The 19,471-nt window shown below is 39.5% G+C and overlaps 4 protein-coding genes across 14 annotated transcripts in view; 2 read left to right on the top strand and 2 right to left on the bottom strand.

Moving 5' to 3' along the window:
- Positions 1-1,366: 1,366 nt before the first annotated feature.
- LOC311269626 (BPTF-associated chromatin complex component 1-like) lies at positions 1,367-6,291 on the bottom strand. Its single transcript, XM_084373879.1, has 6 exons — positions 5,976-6,291; positions 5,313-5,407; positions 4,697-4,798; positions 3,720-3,949; positions 3,523-3,627; positions 1,367-3,114 (listed from the first exon to the last, which is right to left on the bottom strand). Exons 1-6 carry the CDS (start codon positions 5,994-5,996, stop codon positions 3,050-3,052), a joined length of 618 nt encoding a protein of 205 aa, XP_084230005.1. The 5' UTR covers positions 5,997-6,291; the 3' UTR covers positions 1,367-3,049.
- A 119-nt stretch (positions 6,292-6,410) lies between these two features.
- Positions 6,411-9,726, top strand: rnasekb (ribonuclease, RNase K b). The gene is made up of 3 exons (XM_084373880.1): positions 6,411-6,606; positions 7,981-8,063; positions 8,936-9,726. The coding sequence occupies exons 1-3, from the start codon at positions 6,529-6,531 to the stop codon at positions 9,078-9,080; spliced, it is 306 nt and encodes a 101-aa protein (XP_084230006.1). The 5' UTR covers positions 6,411-6,528; the 3' UTR covers positions 9,081-9,726.
- The window catches only part of nup98 (nucleoporin 98 and 96 precursor), a 159,687-nt gene continuing 149,747 nt past the window's right edge, over positions 9,532-19,471 (bottom strand). For 2 of the 11 annotated variants that reach the window (XR_014624113.1, XR_014624123.1), the window contains exons 36-38: positions 18,127-18,481; positions 15,810-15,927; positions 9,532-11,512 (exon numbers count right to left, since the gene is read on the bottom strand). The gene's annotated coding sequence lies outside the window, so the exon portion shown is untranslated. The remainder of the gene's footprint in view (positions 11,513-15,809; positions 15,928-18,126; positions 18,482-19,471) is intronic. The other 9 variants (XR_014624114.1, XR_014624115.1, XR_014624116.1 and 6 more) reach the window with 9 other exon arrangements.
- Positions 11,475-16,001, top strand: LOC311269624 (uncharacterized protein). The gene is made up of 9 exons (XM_084373877.1): positions 11,475-11,523; positions 12,154-12,453; positions 12,761-12,811; positions 13,564-13,614; positions 13,958-13,986; positions 14,193-14,213; positions 14,323-14,748; positions 15,078-15,302; positions 15,735-16,001. Exons 2-9 carry the CDS (start codon positions 12,156-12,158, stop codon positions 15,993-15,995), a joined length of 1,362 nt encoding a protein of 453 aa, XP_084230003.1. The 5' UTR covers positions 11,475-11,523; positions 12,154-12,155; the 3' UTR covers positions 15,996-16,001.

Raw genomic sequence — 19,471 nt, 5'->3', positions numbered from 1 at the left:
TAAAATTTTGATTCTTTTCTCAAAATTTTGACTAAAATTCTGAAATTTTTCCTCAAAAATCTGACTTTTTTTCTCTTTCTGAGATCGAAATCAGAGTTCTGAGGGGGAAAATAATTAGAACCTGACTTATTAATTGACTTTTTCGTTTGCTTTTAGATGGGTTTTTTTTCCTCAAAATTCTGACAAAAATAGACTTTTTTTCTCTTTCTGAGATTAAAGTCAGATTTTTGAGGAAAAAAGCCCTACATTTTAGTCAGAATTTTGAGGTCTGAAATGGCAGTTAGCATTCAATATTAAAGTGTTTGGATGTTGCTGCGCTCTGATTAGTCATTAGACATATGAAATATATATCTGTATCCATCAGGCTCTTGTAACAACAGGTTTTAAAAATATGAAAATCCTGCAATCACACTGGAATTATATGTTCTTTAATTGACTTTGGCCCTCGTGACACTTTCTTTACCCTCAAAATATCATTTTCAGGAATCAGCGCTGTTTTATTTTTTGTGAAAATTTGCTCTTTTGCAAAAGTAACGGTTCAATTCGACGTTTGAAAAAAAAAAAAGAAAACATGATCAAAATGTTTAAAATGAGGGAACTGTGTTTTTGTTTTCCCAAACATGGAAAAAGATTGTTACTATGAAATCTTGAATGTTAAATTTTTCCAGATTATGATTAAACAAAGAGTCACTAATGTCAGAATAAATGTCGGAGAAAAAGAAAGTCCGATTTCTGAGTTTAAAGTCGAAAACTTTTTTTTTTCCCCGTGGCCCTAATCGTCTTCTGTAGTTGATTTCTGAGTCTTAAAAACACAATTGTAAAAAAATTTTGCGAAAAACATGAAAACTAAAAAAAAATTCTCACGGGGGGAAAAAAAACTGAAATTAATACATTTCTCCAGGGGAAAAAAAATTATAAATACAATTTCACACATGAAAAAAACTAAACATTCCTTCGTCACATTTTCACAGATTTACTTTGGATCACCACCAGAAAGAAGAAAAATCTTCCGTACCCGCCAGATGAATCAATAGTGACAATAATTTGTAGCTGCAGTGTGATTATGTTCATGATTATTTGGTCTTGAAAATATCATAAAACATCTTGTTTCGTAACGTAAAGACATTCAGTGAATGAATCAATGATTTTCCATCGACATTGAGGTGAGTAGATAATGACTGAATTTTCAGTTTTGGGTGAACTGTTCCTTTAATAGCAGAACCTCCACAGTGCACCTGACAAGACGAACGTGGACGCCTTCAAGCTCGACCGCCGATTATAATCATCAGATCGCTCGAACCGACAGCGGATTGAAACTCCATCAAACATCCTCCAACACAAAGAAATAAAGACGAACACACGGATCTGAGTTTAGTTTTTTTTACTAACATAATCAAAACGGTGTTTGTACATCATTCAGCCACTGATTGAGAAAATGTTCAAGTCAAAAACCTGATTTCTAACTCACAGCGGCAGCTACCATCATGATCACCAACCATCAGTCAACTGACAGAAGAAGTCTGCTGGTTTCTACGACATTTTATCTTTGACAAAACTAAACGTTCAGACTCGAACCAAAAACTGCTGCTGCCACAATTGTGGATTCATCCGCCGCTGAAAATAGTCCCAACGAATGCATTTTTCTCTCCTGTTTGAGTAACGATTTAATAAAAACTGCAGCGAGCAGCTGTTGAACCTTTTTTTAAAAATGAAACTATATATTTGTGAGGTGATTTTAAAGATTTACATCTTCAGGAGGAACCAATGAGCTCAGAGATGAGAGCCACAGACAGGAAGTCGGGACTCGCATGTTGTTGGTTTGAGTCTTTTCATGAGATTTGTTGACTAAAATAAAACTGTAGAACAACACCAGACTTACACTTTAACGTCGAGGTCGGTCTCTGGGAGAATATTTGATCAACTGTCCCCTCAAGTTAGTCACCTTTTCGTTCAGTGAGCTGATTTTAGACATTTTACAGGATAACTGACTGTTTTGTGCCTCTCGTGTGTTTGTCACATTCAAGTCATCGCACTAAATGACAACATTTCCACAAAGTGTAAACCCAGTGTTTTCTACACTGTGTTGTTTAAATCCAAATGTTTTCCTATCAGCTGATATCTGACAGATCTGATATCAGCTGACTGAAACCTCACTGAGATCTACTTTTTTACTTTTTCCTGATCCAAACAAAGATGGTGGCCAAAAACGACACTCGCTGGATTTCTACAACATGAACCAACATTTTAATGAATGTAGTTTTATTGTTGTTTTATTGGTTAAAGTTGGTGTTTCTTCTGATAATTTTTTGTCCTAAAATAAATATAATGTAGCCGGTGTAACAAACACTGTGTCACTCTGGTGTTTTTGTTGTATATTGTTTCCTGCTCGGTCTGTAAAAGTTCACTGACGGTTCAAAGAGTCGTTCAGGATTCAGAACAGCAGGAAGTTTTTTTTATGAAAACAGAAGCTGTGACTCAAATGTTCAGGTGGTGACACGTGTTTACAGAGAGGCTTCATATCGATGCACGATAATTAAAACGAGGGATAAATCATTAGTTTAAAGATGAAATAAGTACTTTGAGCACAAATGACTAATTTAAGTGAACAGTTGATCGGCTCTTCCTCCTCCTGACACGCTGTTTCTTCATATTAAAGCGTCTGTACATCTTTAAAGCAGATTATTCTGCATGATCAACACAGGACGTAAAAAAGTGACTCATGTTTCTTTTCTGAGACTTTTTGACTGATTTCTAAAAACTGTTCAGAGCTCAGAAACTAAAATCTGATGAAAACATGATTCTGCTAAACAAAAAGCAACAAACTAAATCCTGACCTGAAGCTCATCAGTTTCTTTAAAAAGAAAATTTAACTGTTTTGAATTCGGTGCCTTCGACTCGTATCTGAACTGGAACACACGGATGCAGAGACTCGTGTGTGATTATGAACAGATGAGCTTCAGGTGACAGGACGGTAACAGAGGCTTTGTAAAAAGTAGATGTTTGAGAGGCGGCTCGACGCGAAGCCGCAGGATGTTCTGGAGGTCAAAGGTCAGCGGGACAGGAGGGGGAGGTCACTGGAGTTCATGATGAGGCTGGAGTCCAGGTTCAGGCTCTCTGAGGAAACAGGAAGAGACGAGCACGATTAAGACGATGTTCGTCTTTACGCTCACACTGTGACGGAGACTGAGAGCAGGAGGAGGCTCAGCCCTCTCATGTGCAGTAAAGGAGAGTGTGCAGAGTTAAGGAAAACTAAAGAGATCCGCAACCATAAATCAATTAATAGCCTAAAACTACTCTGATGATCGATTTGACAAATTTAAATAAAAACAAGGTTAAAAGTGATTCCAGCTTCTTCAACGTGCAATGAGCTGAGGATCCACAAAGACATCAGAGGACGTCGTCGTGGGTTTTCGGAAACTCCTTCTGACATTTTATAAACCAGACAACTAAACAATTAATAGAAAATAAAAAATCGTTGTTATCTGCAGCACTCGTCCTTCAGTAAACCTCAGAGACACTGACCTTGGTCGAAGTTGAGTTTCTTGTTGGACGAGCCGTCGCCGAGTCCTTCGATGTCCACCAGGTCGCTGTTCACGTCCGAGTCGTTCAGAGCGCTGAGCGTCACGTCTGCAGGGGGAAGAGGAAGAGGAAGAGGAGGAAGTGTGTCATCATCACGTATAAATCTGATTTGGCAGAAGTCACTTCCTGTCGTCTCTCACCTGCCGTCTTCTGTTTCTTGATGGGCGGGGCCAGCGAGGGACTGTTCTGCATGCCTGTTGCCACAACGACCTGTGAAGTCGGCACGGCGATCATGGCGGGAGCAGCGGGAGTCTGCGCTGGTGTCATGGCGATGGCGGTTTTCTTGACGGTCTTCTTCGGGGACTCAGAGGAAATGGGGACTCTGCTGTCCTCGTACAACTTCCTCTTCACGGTGCTCTTTATCTGAGCTCTGCAGGAGGACAACATGAAGACACCTGAACAACATGAAGACACCTGAACAACAACATGAGGACACCTGGACAACACGAGGACACCTGATCTACAGGTGAGTCAGCAGTCCGTCCTGCAGTCAGCTGATTGTGGTGAGAGCAGAGAACAAACCTGGCAACCTCGCGACACTGAGGTACTGTGAGGGTTTGAGTATTTTGTCCAGTAGTCCTTCTTCCCTTTCTTGCGCAGTTAGATGTTCAGATTGAAATCTCATGTGTTCAGTAAATACAGCAGCAGCTAGTTAGCGAGATAGCATTTAGCTTAGCTTAGCATAAAGACTGGAAACAGCTAGCCTGGCTCTGACCAACAGAGACAAAAGTCCACCGACCAGCAGCTCTGACGCTCACTGATGAACACAACAATTCAACATGTTAAGAGGATTTTTTGGTCTGTTCTTCCTGGAGTCACCGCTGGTTGCCTGGCAACTGTTCCCAGCCAATAAATAGCCTGGCACAAAACCTCTCTATCTATACTCATTTTTACACTTCAGTACTAATTAAACATTAAATATAAAGTTTGAATCAGGACCGGACCACAGATCTACAGGTTCTGAAATGGGGACAAATATTCTTCACATTAACATTAAATCTCTGAATTTCTCCTCAAAGTTATTTTCATTTTCTAGGGACAGATTTGGGCAGAAACCTCATTCAAAACACCTTAAACACATGTTGAATGGTAGACGAACTGCTCCTTTATGACTTACACGGTGCGCTCTTTGATCACAGTGCTGATGTTGTTGAGGTCGTCTCCAAATCGACGCACCGCCAAACGCAGCATTTCGATCTCTGTCTCCGTCCATTTGGCTCTGAGGACGAAGACACAGAGAGGACGTCTGCTTCCGTTTCTGTTTCACTGCTCAGCTCATTAATTACTGAATAAATGTGTCGGTGTTGTGTCATCACTGAAGACAGAATTACTGTGCAACAAGAATATTTCTTCAGCTTCATCGTCACATTAACACGTCATCACACTGTGATCACAATCTGAACTACTACACACAGCAAACACTCGGTGTCCTGATTATTAGGTACACCTGCTCAAACTAATGCAGTCCAGGTCTGTCTGCTCACAACACCAGTAATCTACAGCAGGGACTGTGTGTGACGAGCTCAGGTCAGGATGAGATCACATTTAACTGATAATCTCATAAAATGGCAGATAAACATAACTTTACCTAAATAGGGATGCTGATAAAGTGTCAAGCTTTAAGATACCTTATATAAGAATGATTTCAATGCAGACACATATACAATTAATAAATAAACTAGACGAAAAAATATGTGTGTGTGTGTGTGTGTGTGTGTGTGTGTGTGTCTCACCCTGCAGGGCTGGAGTCCGACACCGGGTGCAGCTGCATGGTCAGCTCTCCCAGTTTGGTGAAAGCAGCTCCTGCTGCTGAGAAAATCTCTCCCACCTGCAGTGAAGAGGACGAAGCGCTGGTTTGTTTCATAAGAGCAACAGCAGCGGTTACATGACGGCACTCAACAGACAGATGTGACTTTATTATTTATTGTATCTGTGCTGAAATAATCTGATGGGATAATAATAATAATAATAATAATAATAATAACAACACACTTTATTTATGAGCACCTTCAAGTCACCCGAGGACACTTTACACAGCACATAAAAACAAAATCAATATAATAAATACAAGAGCAGCAAACTACATAGAAAATGATAGAATACACATCAGACCACAGCTAGCTAGTACAACTAATCAATAAAGTTTGGATTTCTGTTTCATATTAAATGTTTGGTGCTTTAACTATATGCCGAATCCACCACTACATATGGTTTATTAACGAGAAAAAAGTTGAAGCACTTTTTATTAAGTCTATATTTGAGTTAAAGGCAAACACTTAAAATCATCAGATTTTTGAACGGAGTTTTGTGTACAGATGTATGACCGGCTCTCCAACAGTTAAGATTTACTTAGAGCTAAGTCTATATATCGAGGTAATGACCAGGTAAGAACTCACCTTCGCTGAGGCAGACGTCATTTTAGCACAAGAGTCGAAGCTCTTTTCTTTAAACTTGTTCTTCACTCAAAACAGACACACGAAAACACACAGCTAGCTGCTAGCTAAAGTTAGCTCCTGTAACGTTAGCTAGCTCGCTATTGTTAGCGGGCTTCCATAGAGAACTCGATACGATTCGTACAAACGGAGCTTCGGAGGGTCCGCGTGCGTTTAAACACCGTGAAACACTTCGGGATTATTTATATTCAACATATTCAGAAGAAAAACATAAATATCGTGCAACAAAGGTGACGGGAGAAAGGAAGCGCTGCGCGAGTTTGGAGGTTGAACGCCATTGGTCAGTCTCGCAGGAAAAGGCGGGGCTAGCGCGTTGGACGCTGTCATTGGTCGCTGCGCTGCGTGTCACGACAATTGTCGACTGTCGCCGAGTGTAACCGAGTGACGCGGATCAGCTGACCGTGAGACGCGTTCGTCCTTCGATGGATCATTTCTCAGTTTAGTGAATCAAAGATAAAAACCTTCTTCTGATCGATCGATTAGTTCGAACACAGACATGCCGTCGCTGCTGTTCTGCGGGCCGAAGATGGCCGCGTGCGGGATCGTGATCAGTATCTGGGGCGTCATCATGCTGGTAAGACAGACGGAGCTCCGGCCGGGGGGCGACTATTTCCTGGAATTATACTGGTTAGCTAGCGACCGTTCATGACATCGACTTGCTCTTTGAAAACAAACCTCAGAGCTCCTTAAAGCTCGTCTCTGTGACTTCATGTATGTGTTGCAGCTCGTGAGACGTTGAAAATGACGAAAACAAACCGTCTGTCTCAAAGTAATCCCGTCTCCGGTACATAGACGGAGCCCGAGTAGGCCAAGCTAAATGTATGTTCGATAACAATACTGCACTAGTAATCAATACATGACTACTTCGATCAGTTGGCTTGAATTAAGAAATCTGTGCCTGTGTAATTAACGTGATGGAGCCGACTACAGTCTGGTGTTTCAGTCTGACAGATGGTTAAACCCTGAGGTCTGACCATGACTGTTGTATTAACAGGAGTGTGTTTGTAGTGAAAGTCAGACAGCTGTCACTGAAACACGCACGCTCTGTTGTTATCGATCAGCAGGATTGCATCCTGATCAGCTGATGACAGAACATTAAAGCATATAAAGTTGTTTTCTGTCCATGTTTGACTGATCATGTGACTGATGCTGCCTCGTGATGTCTCAGAGCAGGAAGTCAGTTTTTCCACAGAAGGATGTTGGTCAGAACAAATGAACCTCAGATCATTATATATAAAGTGTTTTCTTTACATTTGAGATGCAACTAATGATTAGTTTCATTATGAATTCATATATTTATTATTTTTCATATTAGTTGTGTTGGAGGCTGAAACCCAAAGACCTTCACTTCACTGTATTAATCCCAAACACACGCTGCAGTTCAACAGCAGCCACGTTATCTCAAATACAAACTCAATAAACCAGAAAAACTACAAATAAAAGGCTAAACTATAAGTAAAGTAGAATAAAGGCAAAAACATAGACATGAAAATGACTTCAGCAGTTTGTCTGATGATGTTTTTAATGTTTTTTTTTAAGTAATCTTGTAAAGTGTCATGAAAAGCACTAAATAAATATTATTATTGATTGTTAAAATTGTTGCAGATTAATCTTAATGATTTCATTTCTAATTAGGAACTCGTTTCACTCGGTGCGTCATGAGACCATCTTGGATGAAATGTGAATTATTTGTTCATCAGGCTGCATTTTCACGTGTTGAACTCGTCCACACATCCATCAGGTGTTTGATCCTGAAAGAAAACTGATAATAAAGTTCTACTGACCATTGAAATCAACACGGAGATGAAGAAGTTCTGAAATATTGATCATGTTTGGACCCTGTGTTTACCTGTAGAGAGGTCAGAGGATGTTATTCTGACTATTATATTGACCTTGACCTATTGACCTGGAGCCTGGTGTTGATCCGCTCTGCTGTCTTTTCTTCCAGGCGATGTTGGGAATCTTCTTCAGCGCGAAGTCGGCTGTCCTGATCGAGGACGTCCCGTTCACTGAGGAGGACATCCGTGGCGAGTGAGTCGACATGAAATGCTAACGCTAATATGAGGAAGTTAAAAAATTCCAATGTATTTATATATCAGCCGACATACACGCATGTTTTGGCAGTGATTCCTCAGATGTTGCTATCAAACACTTGTTACAAAGAAACAAACAGAGGCAGGATATCTGACAGCAGTAAACTTCACTGGGAATTTAATTCATTATAAAATATCCAAAGCATTTTTTTCCCATGAGCTGCAGCGTTTAGATTCAGATTCACTTTGTTGTCGTTTCCCTGAGTTTTTACATACACAGAATGAAACAAAATACTGTTTCCGTCAGCTCCAATATGTGTCAGTGCTTTCAGCTGTAAAAAATATCTGTATAAAAGTTTAATCGATTCACACCGCAGCTATACGGAAAATCCACATGCAATTTTTCCGCATGAGGACGAATCTGCTGACATCGAAGTCGGTCAGAATATTTTCTTCTCCCACATTAATGTTGGTCAGCGATGTGCGAACATTAATAAAATCAGTTTTAAACAATTTCAGAAGAAAACCTGTGTTCTGTGTGAAAAGGCTTCTGGTCGATTAATTGCTCATCATTTTTTTCTGAAACAGAGATTTAACTCTTTTCTGTCTGAATACGTTTGTAGTATTGAACGGATGTTTGAAGACTGTTTCTTTTTTCTGTTATTTTATAGACAAAACGATTCATAGAGAAAATAATTATCATATTAGTAATCGCTTGTTGCAGCCCGACCACACGAGACATAATTCAGCTCGTCTACAGTCCTTCAGTAAACGTATTAAAGGAATCTTCATCATATTTTTTGTGTCTGACTTCAGCTGAAGGTTTTCAGACGTACAGTTTCAGTAACTCGTCTCTTTTCTCTCCTGCAGTCAAAATCCTCCCGGGAACATCTACGGTCTCTACAACCAGGTCGGCATCAACTGCTTCATCGCCGCGGGCATCTACGTGGCGGTGGGCGCCGTGTCGCTCTGCCAGGTCCGCCTCAACAAACGCCAGGAGTACATGGTGACATAATCAGCCGGGATCTGACCTCTGACCCCCCGAGGACCTGACGTCAGCAGCTGGAGGTCGTTTTCTGTCCATAAAGTTTACGTTTCTTTTCAAGCCGACCGATCAGCAGCTGAAGTCACCGGAGAGTCGTTTGAACCTCAGATTGGGGCGATGTGATGGTGGTCAGGCGGCACCTGAATTATTTATTTTAAAGATGAAATCCTCAATGTGTTTGTCGTCTGCTGTGATGTGTGTTGTTGTTGTTGTTGTTGAATGAAACGTTGCATCATTCCTTTCTCATGAAAACGACCAAACGTTGATTCACTTTGGCTTCAAAACTCCTGAAACGTCACAATTATTTCATCACTGAATTAGATTTAAATTAACGGGGAAAATAAGAGATAAAAGTAAATGTTAGATTTTCTGTCAGCTGACTGAACATCTTGTCGACGCCTCGACGCTGTAAACTGAGTCAGTGTTTATTTTGTACCTGTTGAAACGAACGCGTCAGGGTGTCGACTCCAGTGAAACAACCTTCAGAAGAAATAAAAATATTAAAGTGCGTTCAGGCTGTTTGTTATTAATGCGACTGTGGATCAAACTGAAAGATGTTTAATGTTACAAAAATTATGGTGGATGATCCTTTGCAATAAAGTGTGTGTGAATGTAACTAAGAGATAATTGTCTTTATTTTTAGAGTTGTAGAAATTGTTCTTTATTTGAATGAAGATTGGTGCGAAGTCTCCTGTTAATTACATTTAAGTGAATAAGTCGGGACAGGAACTTAAACTGGTTTTTGATTTAATGGCTCAATATTTAACTTCAGGTGTAAAAGTTAACCAACAATAAACCTGTTTATAATAAACACTGAATGTTTCACCAGGAAGCAGTTATGATGAGGTTAAAGTTCAGTCTGGAGTCTGATGCAGAATCATGTCTCTATATAAAGTCACACTATCTCCAAAGGTATCAAGTAAATATAGTGGAGCAGTACAAGTATAACGTAGAAGAAAATGCAAGTACAAATAATTCAAAATTGTACTGAAGTTAATTATTACTTTCCACCACCGAATATAAAGTTCAAACCAGCCGCTCATAAGAAGTTTTGTTGTTAATAAACTTTGTTTAAAACCTCATTGAAAACAAAGAATTGCTCAACTTTCAGTCTTTAGTTGTTTCGGCCACAACTTGTTTGATTTGCTGCCGTCAAAGTCAGAATAAGCAGATATTTACAAAAAATCAATGAGTATATAAAAATATGAAATATGTTAACTGTTTTCATTTGAATAGAATAAAAGAAGAACACAGCGTCACAGGCCGTCACTGTATCAGACTTTTGAGTTGTCAATGCTTGTCTTGTTGTAGTATTGTGTGTTGGATGTTGTACGCACAGAGTGACAATCAATTTCCCTTCAGAGGGATTAATAAAGTAAACCAACCAACCAACAACCACTACACGACTATCAAGGCCAAACAAATTCATGGTAACGATACAATCAGAAAAAAAGACAAGCAATCAAATCTATCTGTAACTTTATTAACTGTGTTTTGTCTCTTTTAAAAAAACAGTGTACAAAAACAATTACACTCAATCATAAGTGAAAAGACAACTGGATTAATTCATTAACTAAGGCCGAGCATCTTCACTGGATTATTTGTACTATATAATCATATGTGTATTATTAACATAATGTCATTATTTCATTTTTTATATCATGGTCATACCTATATTTCTCTGTGCATTAACAACACTCAAATACTGCAACTCTTCTGGAGAATTAAAACATGTTCAACACATATTGTGTTTATTATTGATTTTCTTACTCTTGATTATGAGATATATTCCAGGACAATCAGTCAGCTGTATATGTCTGTTTACTGTGGCAGTTTTTATACTCATATCCATATTATATTTGTACACTTATTTACATTTGTATGTTTCCTGTGCTGCACCGATTAGGAGCACTGATCCTGGTACTGACCCTGGACGCTGTTGTGTTATTCTGTACAATGATAATAAAAGCTTTCTGTTCCATCCTCCAGCTCCTCTCCTCTAAAAGTCAAACTTACAGCAGTTATAAATGAGGTTTAAATAATTTTACACAGCTGTAAATGACCTCTGTTGTTGCTCTGCGGCAGTTTGTTCACTTGTGTTGTGTTGTTTGCTCAGCCCGGATTCTGGGCGGGAGGGAGCGGGCCGAACCATTGCTCACTGGAGGGGTGGCCTGTGAGCTTGGAAACTGGATGTAATGACGATTAGGAATCAAAGTTGGAAAAAATCAAATAAACGGTGATTAAAAACTGTCTCATCTCATCTTCATATATATTTCTAAATGTATTGTAGATACCAGAGCTGCAGGCGGTCGGTGACACAGGATTTAAGTTGGTATGTTCCGTGTTTCCTGTTCCCGCCACTGACAGACCGGTAGCTTTCACAGGTCTCGGATACAAACAACCTGTTGATGAAGTGAGTATGAATTATTAATAAAGACTATTATTAAGTATTAATTTAAGACTCGTTTCTTTTGAAAAGTGAATCCACTGTGAGATAAAAACCTTTATAACTTTAATGACAACACAAATATTTGTGCTGAACATTGAACACTGAGGAGGATTAGTTTGTTCTGTTTGTTTTAATGGTGGCTGACGCTAGTTCCCTGTTAGCTCCCCGTTAGCTGTTAGCTGGACTAAGATCATATTAAAGGTTGATGGAGCAGACGGTTCATCGTTGGTTTCATCTTAACTCGTCTTTACTTGTTAATGTTCGACAGTCACAGGTCTGGTGGTCGTTGCTGGTGCTGACTTGTTTGTTGACTTAAAGCTACAGGGCAAAGATTTAAAAAGTAACGAGGACATAATAAAGGACAAAAAAACCTTTAACTGCAATTTTAACTTGTTAAACATTTACTCAAGTACTGTACTTCAGTACACATGTAAGGTAAGAACAACAGCACAACATGTGTGCGCAGTGAATACAGCAGACTGTTAGCTGAGCTCTGTGAAATCAATGAAGACGACAGCGATAATGTGCCAACATCAGAAAAAACAGCAGGAACGGTCTCTCATATTTCTGTTCTCTCATGTTTCTGCGTGACAGAGATGTCGGATACTTCAGAGAAAAAGTGGAAAACAACTCTGACTAAAATCCTGGCAGAGCTGGACAACAAGCAGTACAGAGAGACGATGGAATATTTGGAGAAAATCCCCAGAAGTCAGAAGAAAAGCAGATCTGAAGCAAGGATGGCACAAAAAATCATTGAGCACTACGGATATGAGGGATCAATTTCTGAAATACATGATATCATGGAGACGATACCAAGGAGGGATCCGAAAATGCAAGATCTGTTGAGCCCCTTTGTTGAGGAACTGAGGAACAAAAAAGAAAAAGGGAGAAAAGGTGAGTTCATATAAGTTTTGAAATATTGGACGTTTTTAATGTTTCATTGAATCACAGATGGAGGATGTAGAAATACTCTAATGTCAAGATGTAAACCAATATCTAAACAATATAAATATAAATATTGAACAATAAATGATGAAGTATTCACCCCCTTCAGGCTTTATTTAGCAGAGACACCTCTGGCTGCAGGTAACAGCTGTGAAGCTACTAAACTGTTCACACTGTCAGGGTGAAGTGTGGACACTGAGTGGACAGCAGGTGTCTCAGGAACTTAACTTACATTTAGTGTCAAATCTATTTACAGGAAAGAAGAGAAAATCTGATCCAGTGAAGAAGGAAGAAAATCCTCCAGCAGGTAGGTTAACAGACATCACTTAAACAAGAATTTCACTGCTGGCTCTTGCATAAAACTGGTCTGTCTCTGCAGCAGAAAGACACAAATGTGTTTGAAATTGGTGCTTCATGGCCAGAGAGGACAGAGATAAAGGGCTGTGGTATTCTCTTCTGCTCCAAAGATAGAAAACCAGAGTTCAATGCACCGGACCAAAAAACACACCGCTGACGGATGGCATACTATGAGTTTGGTGCTCGTATCAAACATTGAAGCTAAAATGTCCACAGAAACAGTCAGTTAATATTTGATCAGGCCCACATCTTTCTCTACTGAATCTAATCAGAACACCAAAGTTTGTTTCTGAAAACATTTGGGCAGAAGTAGGCAGTTGCAGTAACACAATCTTGGTTTATAGTTTTTCTGCACGACCTAGTTTAGACAGTTTGATTTAGACAGTCAGAGTTTGGTGAGCCAACCTGGCAGCTCTCTCTCGATCCGACGGTACTCTTTGAGTCCGTCGATCTGTGGTTGATACAACGGCCCGAAAATCCCCCAGATGATGTAAAACATGTCACTGGGAGGATTTGAGGAGATGAGAACTTTAGCATTGTTCAGTTGCATATACTACCAACACTGTAGTGAATCTAAGCTGGTTGAAAATCTATTTCATCTAAATCTAAATTTATTTTAGTGTCATTTCTACTGAAACTACTTTTGGTGTAGTATCCACTCTGTGTTTGTGTTTACATTAACTGTTTATGTTTTACTTTCAGGGAAGAAGAGGAAATGTGATCCAGCGGAGAAGAAAAAAACGCCTGCAGAAGGTACGAAGGTGTCACCAGCTGTCAGATCTGGTCCCACGTCTCTTTACACTCCTGGGTAGTTGGTGTGATTTCTTAGATATTTAACAATGGAAAACTCAGATTAATGTCAACCAGGGTCTCATTTTTGTAGCTTTATCCATAATTTCTACAAGTTATAATAAAAAGTTAATATCTGAGATCTGAGATCACGAGCAGTCAGACGACCAGCCAAGTTGTTAACAAACCAGTTTTTTGAATCAGCATGTGAGGCTTTAGTGTATTAAAGTTGATTTTAGCTCAGCTTTAATACGCTACAGCCTCACACTGTCAGAAACACTGACTGATGTGTGTTTCTCCTTCACAGATCAAGAGAAGAGCAGCCAACCTGTCAAGGTAGGACTTTTGAAACAAACCTGTTAGTTTATTGCTGAATTAATCCTCTTGCATGCATTTTCACACGCATATAAAAGATATGATAAACAAATATTTCAAACACATGATGCCTCTGACTGTAGCTGAAAAGGAGGAATGATTGGTGGTTTGAAGGTTTGTTTCTTCATTATTGAGAACTGAGCATCAATGAAACGTTTGTTTTCCAGGAGGCGAACACGAATCCTTGGGTAAGTGGTTTTCTTTGAATTTCCTTTCACTGGTCACAACTTTAATGTTTGTATTGATTGATTGATTGTATTTGTTTCTTTGAGATGTTTTTCTCTTGTTTGTGTGCAGAAGAAATCCATCCGTGATCTGAAATCCAGCAGTGCACTTCTTTACACGGACGTCATTGTTGGGAAAGTTGTTCAGAAGTCCGGTGTGCGCAGTTATCAAACCAAAGAAAATGTAAAAAAGTTTTTTTTTTATGTGGCAGTCGCCGATGAGACGGCCAGCAATAAGTTGATGGTGTATGGAAAACCGTTGTATAAACAAATCGTGGAAGAGAAGACCTACTTGTTCAGACAGTTAACGAAAGATGAGAATGGTTTTGTCAAGTTTCACTCGCAGAGTAAATTCTCACAGACGAAATCTGTTCAAGTTCCAGTCGAGCTCGAGAAGGAAGCTCGGGAGCTGATTTATCCTAAGAGTCCAGATTACTCCATTGCTGATGCCAAAGTATCTGCTGACAGCCGTGTGACTGTTAAAGGAACCATTACAGAGGTGAGTCAAAACTGGAGAGCTCAACATCCTCTGTTTTAGCTGATTTTAGCCTCCAGCAGCTCCTGAGGGAAACATCTGCCTCTTAACGCTCCTCTATGTTCACCAGCTCGTCTCGTTCTGTCTGTCTACAGACCAACACCTCAGAAGATACTTTTTTATTTGAAGTGAAAACTAAGACAAAGTTGTTGATTAAACACGATACCTGGTCTGAAAGTGCAGCACTAATGGAGCCACATCTTTACCAAATGAATTGTTCTTTAATCTGTGAAAAACTTGGTGGTCTTTTTTTTCCCGTTGTTGTTTTAATCACGTGCTGTTGGTTTGTTCAGATTGATCCTATCGAACCAGCGACAGGGAAGAACAAACAGAAGCAGACGCAGCGTTTCCAGATAAGAGATGACTCCGATTCCATCAGCATCTGCATGTGGGGTGAAGACACCCAGCAGTGCAAAGGATTATCAGTTGGTGATGTCATCCGGGCTACCAACATGAGGATCAACCGGTACTATGGCAGTATCTCACTGAACTCGACTGGATACACCAAAATTCAGAAGGTAGCTGCAGTGATCTGCTGCTCTCTGCAGTCACAAGTCAGCTGTTTGTTGTTTATGTGGGAGGAATGAGGCACATCTACATGTAGCGCTGGAAAAATACGAGCATGCTGCAAGTACTACCACTCTTAATTGACACATCGCTGTCCTCAGGCTGGGATTCTCATCAAACATGTGAAATTTGGGGTCGGATTAGAATAAACACTGTGTATTTGAGTTGCAACAACGTCCTGTTTCATAGTGAAAAGTCATAATTCACCACACAGCCAACACAAAAGGTTAATAAGGACGGTGGTTGGGCACCAACAATGTCACTGATGCTCTTTGATACGACCTCACTGCAAAGTTTCTGAGCTGGCAACTGTTAAATCTCTTGAATGACTTTAAAGGTATTCTTAAGCATCTCCTGAACCATGACTGTTCATCTTTACACAGGTTCAAAGTGCTGGCAGCCAGAGTGTGAGAATTAAGATTGAAGGAATCAAAAAAGCCACAAAGACGGAGACTCACCTGGACGCAGCCTTCGGAGACCAGAGGCACAGCTGTGTTGTGGCTTCTCGACTTCTGGCAGAGGCTTTGGGCTTCAAACTGGACGGTGATATAATAGAGACGCTCCTTGAAATGATTCCTGTCTCAGCAGACGCAGTAATACAAGGAGGTAGAATTAAAAAACTTACAGCCGCTTCAGTGGTATAATTAATGATGCTTTTTAAGATTCACCCCGTCTTCATAAACATAATATTGTGTAACTGTTTGTGTTTCAGTACAAAGTATTGTGACACATTTTCTCTTCTTGTTTTCTGTCGTGTTAAACATACGGGTGCAACATTTACATTAATGTTCTGAAAATCTCAGTGCAGATTTATGTAAAGTGCTTTTATATGTAAACTATGGAAGCGTTTTCAAATCAGCAACTTATTTTATACTCATACTTTTTAATATGTTTACTTTTTTAAGAATCGATCCGTCATCATGACAAATTGTTGTTTATTGTTCTGTTTGTCTTTCTGCTACTTTATCGATCTTGTCGTGTGTCTGAAAACAATTTTAACTAAAGTGAAGGCATCGGCTCCATAAAGACGAGCTACAAGTGAAGGTTGTTGTTTAGTCTCCTGGAAAATAACACATAAGAGAAAACCTCACATGATATCATGATTAAGTGTATTATTATTATAATGGCTAAATGCCATCAGTGTACATTTACAGAAGCTTCTGCTTAAAGCAACCAGTACCAACAACACATTTGTTCAATTTAACATTCAAAAATAAAAAGCATTTAAAACTGTAACATCTGTGTTATGAACTTTTGTAGATCTTTGTCGCCCCCTAGTGTTAACTGTTTTTATAAATAAGGTTATTCTTCAATTCAACAGGCTTTATTGGCGCGACTGTGTGTTACAATATTGCCAAATTTTTTCTCTGTTTTATTTTAAAGTGTGCTTCCTTCAGTTCAAAGTTCTGCATTGTGTCCTGATGTATCTGATATTATCCATATTATTACCTTTTACCTGTATGTATGATTTACAGGTTGAACCTGATGCATTGATTCCCTCATGTAGTTCTTCACAGGAGACTCTGATGTTTGGTATTTTAGTGGCACAGAGAATAATTGTACAGGAAAGGCGGCCACCACTGCTCTTTGTATTTCTAGATGGGATCGGGAAGTAGTCTGAGGGATCCATCTCGAGAGGCTCCGAGGAAAGAGGAATGAGTTTTATGATAAATTTGAGATACTTTAATTCTCTCGTTTCTTGAACGCTTAAAGGAGCTCTCTGTAGTTTTGTTGAAGTGATTTTAACGAGAAGAGAGAGATCTTCACGGACTGATTTTGCGGGGTGGCGGGGTCCACCACATATAAACAAACATATAAGTTCTATAAGTTCTGGGACCTTATTTTCCGCTGAGAACAGTTTGTTTATTCACTTATGATATAATAAATATATGTGAGTTACCTCATTAATATTGTAAATATTAAAATTCTCAGTTTGATTTCTTCTCCACAACTACACAACAACTGCACATTTAAGTCAATGTGACACTCAGGTGTGTCGTTCACACTTTATCTGAGCTAAAACATTATTGTCTTAGATCTTTTTTGGGGGGGGACTACTGTCATGTTGATTTTGAAGGGTGTGTTTGTGTGTATGTAGTAGTCATTTTTTATATCTGTATGATGAGCATTAAATATAATTTTAATAAAATGACATTCCCTTTTGTCCATCTGTGTTCATGAGAGCGGGTCGTTCTCTTCACTGTGACTGGTCTGTATGAAATGAAGTGAAAGAAAAGAGACAAGCTACAACATTAACATGCTGCTGCCTGCGTGCATGTGACTGAGAAGGAGAGATTTGATTTGATTTGACAATAGGCCATTCTGTATAAAAATACTTTTTCATATTTCAAATATATTTTATTGCCAATACTTCTACACTTTACTTAACCTCCATTTTTAATATAGTACTTTTAACAGTGTATTTTTACAGTATGGTATAGAAGACAATCTGCTGTAGTAACGACTTCACAGTAACTGAAAGTTATTCGGTGACTTCACACTAATGGAAACTGAAAGCTGGATATAATTAGTTTAAAAGACTGTGGTTGATTCTCGTGTTGACTTGTAGTGAGGCGGAACCATGAGGCGGACCCATTGTTGACTGGAGGGGTGACGTGTGAACTTTGAAACTGGATGTTAAGAGGATTATCAATTGAAGGTAGAAAAAATAAATGTTTGATGATGAGAAATCTGTCCACATATTTTTCAAAAATAAATTCAAGATAAAGACAGCTGCAATCATGTTGTGAGTTATTTCAAGTTGGAGTCCGTTACCTGTATTCAACCCCGGAAGACAACTAAATCTTCCCGCCATAAAAAAACGCTCCTGCCAGTAAGAGAGAGAGTGACGATTAGTGAAGACTTTACTTCTGTAGTAATCTGGTTAACCCACACTGCTTCGTCACCCGATCAGATTTCTGTATTTAATTTGTGTTGGAGATGTCATCTAAGACTTTAGAGTCAAAGTGGAAAACAGCCCTGACCTCCATCCTGGAGGAACTGACCGAGTCAGACTTCAAGAAGATGCTGTTCAATCTGGACAAAATCCCCCAGGGTGTGAAGAGTGGTAAGGTGAGAGAGGAGATCCCTCAGATCATCATCCAGTACTTCGGGACTGAGCAGTCCATCACTGTGATAGAAAAACAAATGAAGCAGATACCGAGGATGGACGCTGCAGTCCAGGACCTGCTGCGGCCCTTTGTGGACAAACTGAAGAAACAACAGCAGAAAAAAAAGGGTGAGTTTGTATCATCAGGTTCAGAGTTTGGATGTTCTCGCAGACTATGGTTTTATTTAGACTCGACATCTGTCAGACATTTAATTCCTGTGTTTAACTTTTTGAAACATCTTTTTTCAGAGGCGGTGAGCAGAGCTAGAGTTGGAGCTGGAGCTCTGCCAGCTCTTCGAGCTCCTCCAGCTCCAGCTCCAGCTGCTTCAGGATCAGTGGACACACAGCAAAAACCTGCAGCTGGTGAGTCAAAACACACTGAACCACTTCAGAAATCAAATACTCTGACAGGACAGTGAACACATCATGAGTGTGTCTGTTCTTTATTACTGTGACAGAGTATTAAGGACACACAGGAAAGGTCGTCATTATGAGAATAAAGTAGTTTTTACAGCAGTAATACCTGCAGTCTGTTCTGTAACCTGCAAGACTAACAAATGAACAACATGAATCATCAGCTGAAATCTTTTAAATTAAACATGCGACACACAGAAACAGTTTCACCTGAAGACCATCAACACACTGATGTTAGTTTCTTCTCTTTAAGATCAACAGAAGAGCTGCAAACCTGAAAAGGTGAGTGAAAGAAACCAGATGAGATTAAAAAACACTTCTTTTCTCTGTTATTGTTTTAATTAGAATCATTGTTTCTTTACCTTCTCCTTTTGTATCCAGAAGGAAACCATCAGTAATCTGAGAGGCAGCAGTGAACTCAGCTTTAAAGTCAACAGTCAGGTTTAATCACACCTGAGGTCGTATAACCTGAAATGCAGAACTCATCAGGACACGACACCTGACGAGAGAATTAAAACACTTTCTCTCGAGTTTCTGTGAATAACAGTACTTTGTCAGAATTAGGAGTAGATGGTTTCATCCGTGTCATTTTTCCCA

This window comes from Pagrus pagrus (genome assembly GCF_965226575.1).
Source record: "Pagrus pagrus genome assembly, chromosome: 14".
Taxonomy (NCBI): domain Eukaryota; kingdom Metazoa; phylum Chordata; class Actinopteri; order Spariformes; family Sparidae; genus Pagrus; species Pagrus pagrus.
The sequence above is the reverse complement of the archived record's forward strand: the minus strand, read 5'-3'. Positions and strand labels throughout refer to the sequence as shown.

Bases quoted from the DNA above. Each gene is read 5' to 3' on its own strand.
- LOC311269624 (XM_084373877.1), top strand. From the start codon at position 12,156: ATGTCGGATACTTCAGAGAAAAAGTGGAAAACAACTCTGACTAAAATC. The intron at 13,615-13,957 runs GTACGAAGGTGT...TCTCCTTCACAG, and splicing joins GAAAAAAACGCCTGCAGAAG to ATCAAGAGAAGAGCAGCCAA. The intron at 13,987-14,192 runs GTAGGACTTTTG...TTTGTTTTCCAG, and splicing joins AGAGCAGCCAACCTGTCAAG to GAGGCGAACACGAATCCTTG.
- LOC311269626 (XM_084373879.1), bottom strand. From the start codon at position 5,996: ATGACGTCTGCCTCAGCGAAG. The intron at 3,950-4,696 runs GTAAGTCATAAA...GTCCTCCTGCAG, and splicing joins GTGATCAAAGAGCGCACCGT to AGCTCAGATAAAGAGCACCG. The intron at 3,628-3,719 runs GTGAGAGACGAC...TTCCCCCTGCAG, and splicing joins CAAGAAACAGAAGACGGCAG to ACGTGACGCTCAGCGCTCTG.
- rnasekb (XM_084373880.1), top strand. From the start codon at position 6,529: ATGCCGTCGCTGCTGTTCTGCGGGCCGAAGATGGCCGCGTGCGGGATC. The intron at 6,607-7,980 runs GTAAGACAGACG...CTTTTCTTCCAG, and splicing joins TCTGGGGCGTCATCATGCTG to GCGATGTTGGGAATCTTCTT. The intron at 8,064-8,935 runs GTGAGTCGACAT...TCTCTCCTGCAG, and splicing joins GAGGAGGACATCCGTGGCGA to TCAAAATCCTCCCGGGAACA.